The 10061-nt window shown below is 35.6% G+C and overlaps 1 protein-coding gene across 4 annotated transcripts in view; it reads left to right on the top strand.

Moving 5' to 3' along the window:
• The window catches only part of CNKSR2 (connector enhancer of kinase suppressor of Ras 2), a 355641-nt gene extending 345819 nt beyond the window's left edge, over nucleotides 1-9822 (top strand). For all 4 annotated transcript variants that reach the window (XM_058291602.2, XM_058291600.2, XM_058291601.2 and 1 more), the window contains 2 exons: nucleotides 4774-4970; nucleotides 7446-9822. In XM_058291602.2, the coding sequence (XP_058147585.1) occupies nucleotides 4774-4970; nucleotides 7446-7661 (413 nt within the window). In that variant the 3' untranslated portion in view covers nucleotides 7662-9822. The remainder of the gene's footprint in view (nucleotides 1-4773; nucleotides 4971-7445) is intronic.
• Nucleotides 9823-10061: the final 239 nt, after the last annotated feature.

The following is a 10061-nucleotide window of genomic DNA, read 5'->3' on the forward strand; positions in this document are numbered from 1 at the left end:
GCTCGTATTTAACTATAATACAAATTCAACTTATAGTATAAAATCCTGAATACCTAATCATCTTTAGCATGAAACCTACAAAGATATTAAGCCCACTAAAAATTTGTCACCTTACATATATAAATAAGTGGTTCGTTATGGTGTGCTAGTTAATATTCATAGAAAATGTCCCTGTGCTCTCAGTACAAATGTCAGTTGTCGTTTGTGACAAGAATAGTGGTCCACATACTCAATATCATTGACTGGAAACCTTAAAAGCATTCTGGTGTACAAGAATGAGTATCTCTCAGATTTGGCTGATGACTAATACTACCATGTCCAGCCTTCTTTACCACTTGTTATTTAACCTTTCGCAACCTTCTGTGCTCATTACACAGCAGTGTTGTGGAAGGAACAACTGTTTCCACGAAGTCATCATTGGCCTATTTTAAAAGGACACAATTCCCTTCCAAAACACGTACCAGAACTGATTATCCATTGTTGGTTTGGTTCTTCAAGGACCCTATTGGTTTACCCATTTTTTGTTTTGTTTTGTTTTCATTTTTTATTTGCCTTCAACATTGTCATTACAGAAATGAGGAAATGAAGAGGGCATCAGGGCGAAATTTTAGGTTGTCAAGTTTCTATTCTCTTTATTCTTCACCAAAGAAATGATATTACACATGGGAAATATCATTTCATGGGAAAGTCACTGTCTAAATTTCTGAAGTGGGGCACACAGAGGTCCATTGAGGTAGAGGGAGAAAAAACTTTGGAACTTCACCTCAGGTTTCATAGCTCATGCCTTTTCATTTCTTGTCTATGTATGTTTTATGACACACATATTTATTAGTACATAATAATATATCTATATAAGTTAACAGAAGTGTTTTAACTGGTAAGGGTGCACAATAAAAAGAGTTTGGAAACCTCTGAGCCTGAATGTAAGGAAATGCACCAAAAACCTTTGGTATTTGAGAAATGGCATTAGCATCTGCTAATAAGAGATTTGCAAGAAAGTTCCAACAAGCTATCACTTACTACCTAGACACCATATGCGACCCGAAAGGACCAAACAATGAACTGTTGTGATGCTCTCCATGTTCCTAGATCCACAATATTTCGTGGTGTAGAGCATTAAGAAGACAATAAAGAGTATTTTCTTTTTCTTTTTGCATCCCTACCAAATAGGACACAGTCAGGAATAACCCTCACAAGGCAGAGAATACAAATTAGTTCATCAATTTCTGAATTGTAATCCTAAACTCTATTACTCAATGAAATTGTATATAGGAAAGGGAACTTTATATGTCCTCTTTGCTTTAATAAAATTGGAATTTAAGAAAGTACATGATCTGTCACAGGACTAATGCACATGTTGTAAACAGGAATATTATTTGGGGGGAAATTTATTCCTGCATAGGCCTGATTTTCTGAATAAATCAGATGTAAATGAAAATTTCACTGAAGTAGTGATACACTTCCTCATTTGGAATCAAGGAAGATTCCTATATATGTTCTGTGATTTGTATATGGTCTTCTACACTTTGCCAACTTTCAGAAAACATTCACTGAAATTGCAAAAGAGCTGGTTTTCGGCCAGTGCTCCTATGGCTGAACTGGCATACGGAGAGAAAGTCAGTCGGAAAGCAAACTTCACCAAGTTCATGCTTCCTCTTTCTAAGCAAGCCTCTAGGGCAAGCCTCTTCTGAAAGAAGAAAAGCAAGAGTTTTTAAAAAGACAGAAGCCAGAAGAGAAGTGAGAAGGAGACAAAGAAGAGGGCCAAAAGAGAAGAAAATCAGGTGCTTTCATATCTTCAGTTGCAACAATAGCCCAAATTCACTTAATTGATCAAGAAAACCAGTTGAACGTTATAAAAGAAAATAAAGGTCTGTTTTTGTCTTGAATGTTGAGTTCTGTGTTGTGTTTTGACTGTTATGCGCAGTGAATCAGATTGATAACGTGACTCTGCCCTCAACCCCTCCTTTGAAAGTAAAAGGACCCTTTGTCTAGTTGTAAAATGTTGAGTAATTGGTGGCATTTTGTGGTAGCCTGACATCTCAATCCATCATCCTTACTCATTCCACTACTGTGTCTTGTGCAGTGTTGCATATGTGTATGATGTGTAGGGAATTGAAGGGGGGTGGTTTACGTATCTCTGGTAGGAGTCACACTATTCCATTAGTATATTTGGAAATGTTTGTGTTCCGTCTCATTCTCTGTTCAAATGTGCTGCTCAGAGATAAATCCATATTCAATTCTTCTTACAGTTGTCAAACCAGATTCTTTGTATAGTTATGTTGTCTTTTGGTTGAAGACTTTTCCAAACCCTAACGGCAAGAAGGAATGAAAGTTTTCATTTTTTATTTATCTAATAAATAAAGATTTATTTAAATCTTTACTCATTTAAATATTTTCTTAAGATTTATTTAAATCTTTACTTATGCTTCTTAAAATAAAACCACACTGAAATTTTATAAGAACCAATTCCACAAATTTTAAAAATTGGGAACAAAGAAAACTGGGTCAAAATGTTTTTTAAACAAAATATATGCTCCCAAAAATGTAAGGTAATGTGGAGGCAAATTATCTTGAAATAAAAATTTACTATGTAAAAATACTTCTGCCTCCCTTAAATCCTAAAACCATAATCTGAATCCCTGTTTTCTTCACCTTCTTTCTCAAACTGAAATAGAAATAATATATTAGTTCATCTAATACCTTAACTATTATAATTCACATTGTTTAGGCCTCCTATTTCTACCTCACCCTCTACTTTATGAAATTAGATGAGGCTTTAGATACAGTCTTGCCTTGAGGCAAAAAAAAAAAAGATTTCTGATTGATGCCTACTGAATAATTTTTTGGGGTCCTTTCCTGACCTATGATTTTATGCAATGGGATTATGCTGTTCAAAGGTATCCCTGTTTTTACAACTCCTTTTGGGTACCCTAATTGACCTTTTGATTTTTGTACCTTCCTCAGTACAAAACATTCTCTGTTAAAATTCCCTATTTGTTTTGCACCAATCTTCTCTTAACTCAGAAAGCAGTTCCTCCTTCTCTTAACCCAGAAAGCAGTTCCATCCACCCATCCCTCAGAATCATCTACGTGTTGAAAACATTCAAGGATGAGGGAGTTGAAGCTGCATTTTTAGACTATAGTTCAAAATTATGCTATGTTTGGGAAGTTAAAACTCATTATAGAGGATGTAGAATACTTAGTGATAGCATGTGCTGATGATGACAAGGAATTTTCTAATAGAAGGACTCAATAATCATACTTACCTTTAGTTACTAACCCTCAGCAGCAGAGCCAAGAGTTGAATATGAGTTTAAATGAAGCTACTTTTTAACCCTAAAGGTGATCCCTTCAAGTTAAGGTACTGTTTGTTTGTGGGCTTTGGGGGCAGTTTTGGGTACACTCTTAAAATTTTTTTATAATACTGCATTTTAAGGGAGTCTCACAGTAACACCAATGTTAAATGCACAGTTCACATCATTTCTGAAAAAAATTGGTAGCATAGAATTCTTATAAAAATCATGGGTTCTGGAGCCAGACTGCCCATCATTTATGAGATGTGATCTTGGGCAAGGTACTCACCTGCTGTAAAATGAAGATAAATAGATCTACTTAGTATTGTTGTTGGGATTAAATGAGATAATGTTATGCATTAAGCGACTACCTGGCACATATAAATGTTAACTACTTTTCTTACCAATTGGGGATCTTTTTTGGAAGTATGTTTAAAAGCCTAAAATAATCACATGGACCATGGCGCAATGAACAACATTACATATTTACTCCCTGGGCCAATATATAATAATTTGTATACCTCCAATAGAATTCTTTGCCTGTCTATTAAAGGAAATTGGTACAGCCCAGTTCCAATCTATCACTCCAAGATAGACACCCAATTCATCTATGTTTATCACTATTTAGAAAGATAAGGCATCAGTATTCAGGCAATTAAAATCAAGATGGAAGTTTGATTTGTCCAGCTAGATCTGAGATCCTTTCTATAAGCAGTCTCCAATTTTTTCTCAAAAATATTTAATTGGAGTATTTTCTTCTCAGGTATTATAAATACTAATCAACTTTTTTTAGTATGTGTCAGATTTTCCTTAAATTTGCATGTAAAGATTCCTATATTTCATCTTAATTAAAGCATTATGATTGATGATAATTTATGATCATTTGCTTATGCCAGGAATTACTGTGGCAGTTACACGAAACCTAATAATTCTCTATGTCATACAATTTGAAGATTTTAATAATCTATGTATACACCCATGAATGCCATTACATCTATGAAGTATGGAAAAATATAAAGTAAAAACCAGTTCATTCAGTATTCCTATCAACCAAGAGAGCTCCACTAATCAGCACTTCTATGCCTATCACTCTAATGATAAGGGATATTCATTAATGTTTTAAAATATTAAGTTATGTGTAGAATTGTTTCTTTTTGTACTCTTTGAACTAAATGGACTTATGATATTATGTGATTTGCTATCAAGAGAATATTTGCTTAATCAAAGTTTCCTATTATTTAATCCTTCTAAAACAATTGGCTGCCTGCGGCTAATTTTATCCAATATAACTAGCAGCTGTAGGGTTGTTTTTGTTTAGTTTTTGTTTTAATATAATAGAGAGTTTTCCTAGTCATTAATTAGCCTGTTTTCAGATGGTTTTGATTTTTTTAGTAGATTTTTGGAGTGTCAGATAACTGTTTATTATACTGGCTTCACTTCCTTTTTTTTTTTTTTTTTTTTTTTTTTTTGCATATTGCAGGTGAAAGTAGGGAAGAAAAGTTTGGAGACTCATTGCAAGATCTATACAGAGCATTGGAGCAAGCCAGTCTGTCACCACTAGGAGAACATCGCATTTCAACCAAGCTGGAATACAAGCTATCATTTATAAAAAGATGTAATGATCCTGTAATGAATGAAAAACTACACCGGCTGCGAATTCTCAAAAGCACTTTAAAGGTAAGATAGAAAATGGAAGGCGAAATTCCTTTGAAGAGATTCATTCTTGAATTCAAAATGGATTACCAGATATTCTAGGTGAAAAAATACAGAATTGGTGGGTGGGAGGGGGGTTAAACAGAAAGAACCTGAAACTGGCTCTTCCTATAGCCTAATAGGTATATTGGTAAAGAGGAAATGCCCTAAACTTTTCATTAAGTCTCAAAGCACTGACTAAATGTTATATGACTTAGTTCTGGGAGGAAACAGGATGTAATTATTTTTTTCCCCAAAAAATGCAGGTATTGTATTTTATAATATTGTTATGTAATTATTGTATAATGGTTTTATTCCTCTGTCATTTTGTTTTCCTAAGATAAATATACCATGTAGTGTAATTATTAGAGTTACTAAAAAACACATCGTGCATGCAGAATGCAATAGTGGGTCCTAAAAGGATTTGAGACTTTTTGTGAATATTTCCTGTATGAGTTACAGTGCATTTGGATTGAAGCCCCAATGATTCATGTTCCATGTAGAAATTTCATAATATTTCTGTTTACAGTGCCCAATTCACATGTTACTTTCTAATGATACATTTCCCTAAGTGAATTCTCTTAAAATTTATTCTTACCTTGCCTCTAGATGGGAGAGGAAGTGATGAGGAGCAGGGAGAGGATCAGGCTAGCGGGAAGTTGAAGAAGGAGGCAGCAAAGTGAGCTCCCCTCACAGCGTGTGTGTATATGGGGAGGGGAAGATTAGAGAAAGAGTACTAGCTACACTCAGTACTTCTAGGACATTCCAGGAGAGGGCCAACCACACCAACTTTCCCTAAGCAGACCCTGCCCCCTTGAAGAATCAGAAACAGAGAAGAACTATCATACAGGGTATGTGACAGTAATTTTAGGAAACAAAAGGTTAGAATGCTCCTTTGGGAAATATTTCCGATCCAGAGTATGCTGCTGAGGTTTGATAATTTTTGAAATATAGGTGAGTGCCAAAGAGATAGAGAATAGGTGATTTGAAAAAATTCAAATAGCAAATAGCCAAGTTTTCAGAGTCACTTAGCTTTTGACTGGTATTCAAGAAAATACTATTGCAAATCTAGTTTAATGGACTTTTGGTAATTAAGGCCAGAATTTTAAATAGAGCTATAATATTCATAAGAATAATTCTAATAACCAAACCCTACTCCAAAGATAGCCTCACCCCTCCTTCAACTCCAAATGGTCTGGTTTAGAAGGTGAGCAGAGATTTTGAAGCAGGTTAGGCTCATGTGTTCTAAAGACGTCTTGTCCCTTTGTCCCTATCTTTTATTCCCAAAAAGCGTTTCTTCTAGTAACAAAGAATCCAAGCTACTATATTCAGTTCAGTAAGTATCTATGAATCACAAATATGTGAAAGATGCTGTGCTGAACTCTCTGGGACAAAAAAAAAGATGATGAGAAAGTCACTATAAAGAAATGTCCCTCATTAGTAAAATAAAGGGCAGAAGCCTATACATTTAGCATGGAAAATTAATAGGGAATGAACTCTCCAGTTAGGTAAGAACAACTGACAAGGCAACCCTGAGTGTGTCTAGTGCTTGGAATTTGAACAGTCTACCTCACCAAGCATTGATCTCTGAACCACTCACAAAATTTGCAATCCCAGTTCCATTCCACATCCCACCTCAGCTGCCCCTGCCCCAAGGACCAGAACCACTTCTTAGGCACCTTGCTGTCTTCTTTCCCTCCCAACTCTGGCTGTCACAGAGTTGTGCCTTCTCACTTTCTATAGAACATTTCTTAGACTTTCCTACCCATTCCTTGGGCCCATGAAAGACAGGACTGAGTTTTGCAGACTGTCTGAAACTCTCCTCCTTTTCACCTTGGAAATTCACTTCTATCATGGGTGATCGTTGTGCTGTGGTGTTACACCATAACGAAGCTTATTCTCCAGCAGGGACATGGCCTCCAACCTGGAAGGTAAGGCCATTGTCCCTGGCAGGCCCACAGTGCTACAGGAAAGGAGCCATCACATTCCCACAGCAAGATTTGTGTGTTTGTGTTAACAGGAGGGCCATACTTCCTCTCTTGCAAGCACGAGGAGCTTACCACATAGCAGGGGAGGTAGGACAAGTGCAAAAATAACAAGAGATAGAATACAGTAATTCCACTTGAGACAATGATGAGGTGTTATGGGGCATGAATGAGGGAGAAAACATTTGGTTGTTTAAGCAGGCTTCGAGAAATAAGAGGGATTTTGAACTGGATCTTAGAGCACAAGGAAGGTTTCTATAGACAGAGGTGGGAGGGAAAAAAATCACACCCTGTGGACAATAGCAGGCATCACTCAGATGTAGGAAAAATACACTAGGATTTGAGTCTAAATAACTAAGCTTAAATATACAGAGCCATTTCTTGTGGGACAGCATGCTTTATTTTGGGCAATTAACATTTTAAACGTGAATATAAGTTTGCCCCATCTTAACTGTTGAATCCTTTTGCTTTGCAGGCCAGAGAAGGGGAAGTAGCCATTATTGATAAAGTTCTAGACAATCCAGACTTGACATCTAAAGAATTCCAGCAATGGAAGCAGATGTACCTTGACCTTTTCTTGGATATCTGTCAAAACACCACCTCAAATGACCCACTAAATATTTCTCCTGAAGTAGATGTAATCACTTCCTCTCTGACACATACTCATTCATACATTGAGACGCATGTGTAAGTGTATTCTGCCTTCAGACCATCTGGTACCTTCTGGTACTTTGAATAAGTATATAAGGTAGATTTTCTATCAATGTGTGGGACACTTGACAAGCTATACTTTAATGTTACTGAACTATATGAAACCAACCATATATGGTCACATTACCACTGTCTTCAATGAGCATTTGTATATTTTATATGCAGTTAGTGCTCAGCTTGTGTTTACCATGTGCAAAAAAAACCTGTCTTTAATGACTTAAAATTAACTTTTGCAAACAATTCTGAAGACAGGTGGTCTTCAAGTAGTAAAACCGCAAAAAAAAAAAAAAGAGGCAGTTTTCTATCTAAGGTCATCTTTGCTCCCTTTCAGTTAGTTTTATATAAACAAGACTTCAAAAGTAAATCACATTTTTTCAGGTGCAGACATCCTTGTGGGTGGGAAAGAATTTAAACCTTTTTTATATTTATTAAAATGTTCTGAGAATTTTCTTAAACATTGCACAAAGATTATTGCTGTAGTTTTATTTTTGTGAAATGTAGATGCACACACGAGTTAAGCATACTAGAAGAGCATCAACATAAGAAAAGTTCAGGTATCTAATATTCGTCTTAATAGTCTGTTAACTCGTGAAAGCCTGTTAATGGAAATACTATTCCAAATCTATGAGAGCACTTCGTGGTATATCAGGGCAAAGCTTTGTAAGCTGTTTTTGTAACTAAGACCAAAATTGAAGATAGAGCTGCTTTATTTTCTTGGTTTAAATCTTCCTTTATTTTTGTAGTGATGAAATGCTGATTGTGTACAGAGGAATTTGAGAATGGATTTTTTTAAAACAGATTTGACTCACCCAGAAAGGCAGCTAACAGAAACATATATATATAAGTTCAGCCCAAACTCATGTTTTCAAACTCCAACTCTTAAAACACTACAAGATATAATTATACTGAAAAAAAAACAACTCTCCAGTTAGTTTCCGATCCCCCCCCCCAGTCTATTAACTAAACTTATTGAATTATATTTCAGGCAGGGAAGTAAAATATGTTTAACTACAGGCTGATGTGTGTTTAATAATATAGAAAACAACACTGAAAAATAAAAATGTACTTCTCTTCTAAGGAATAAAAGGATGATGGTTATTCAGAGATCTATTGCTTTGAATTATATGAGAGAAACAATTTAGAGGATTTTCCTAGGTTCATGAGTCGTTCGATAGAGTGGACGAAGTCTAGGAAAAAGTCCTCTTCATGTATTTCCATTTCTAAGCATCTCGTTTTCGAAAGTGATCACAGCATGATAATGACTGTGCTGCTTTTTAGTGTCTGGCTGCATAACGTACAAGTCACAATTTGCTGTTTTTAAGGAGGCAGAAGGGACCCTCCTTTACTATTCTATATCCTAAAATCTACTTTTAATCAGCTTTATCCTATTGCCTGTACAGCTCAGTGAATGTACATTCATCTTTAAGAGTTCAGATACATACCAGTGAATATTTTTGCTGTAGAGGAGAAAGTAAAACAGCCAGGACCTTTTTCTTTGCTTTTGAAACCACCATCAAATCACTATTGTTTTGCAGACTTTGCACAACTGTACAGGAGAGTGGCCTTTCTACAGCACATTTTCAGTAATCCTATATTTAGTCAAAATGGATGAGAAATCATGTATTAATGTTTGTATGGAATTTTGAGTCCAGTGTAATATTTTTATCATTTAAAAAAACCTATTTGTAAAAACATTTATTTACTGCATGGGTATTGATGCACACATTAAATTTGTGGGATTTTGTATATGTACCAAACAAAACAAAACAAAACAAAAAAACCTCTTGTCCTAAAATGAAGTGTGCTTGTTACAGGTGTTTAGATTTGTTGATGTTTACTAGACCAAATGTGTATGTTCACATAAAAATATCTGTACCTGATGGGTGTGTCATATATGCAGTGGGCAGATCATGCCCTGTAAACAGCAAGCAGTTGAGGGGAACCTAGTTCTGTTGCTATGAAGCAGCTTTTGTTTTTGTAAAGTTGGCTCATAGATTTTGAATTTTAAGAGACTTGTGGCTAGCCTAGCATGAAAGAGACCTTTTAACACTATATATCTGTACATTTTATTGCATTCGTTTCAGATCTAGGAGAGAGGCAGTATTGTAAATTGAAGTCAAATAAATTCAGCTCTTAATGAATCCTTATAAAGCACCTACTTTATTCGTACAAACTCCTTATCACATTTCTTTGTGACCTAATAAACAACCATCATCCTACCCAGTTACGAGTTCTAACATTGCAACCCCAAAGATGGTAGAAGCCAGAAGAAGCACCTGTTCAGTGTATACAAGTTTCTTCTCTGAGACCCTGAAAAAAATCAAGCTGGTTTCCCACCTACCAGACACAGACTTTTAAATTTCACCTACTCTCTTTTCTC

This window comes from Dasypus novemcinctus, chromosome X (assembly GCF_030445035.2).
Source record: "Dasypus novemcinctus isolate mDasNov1 chromosome X, mDasNov1.1.hap2, whole genome shotgun sequence".
Lineage (NCBI taxonomy): Eukaryota > Metazoa > Chordata > Mammalia > Cingulata > Dasypodidae > Dasypus > Dasypus novemcinctus.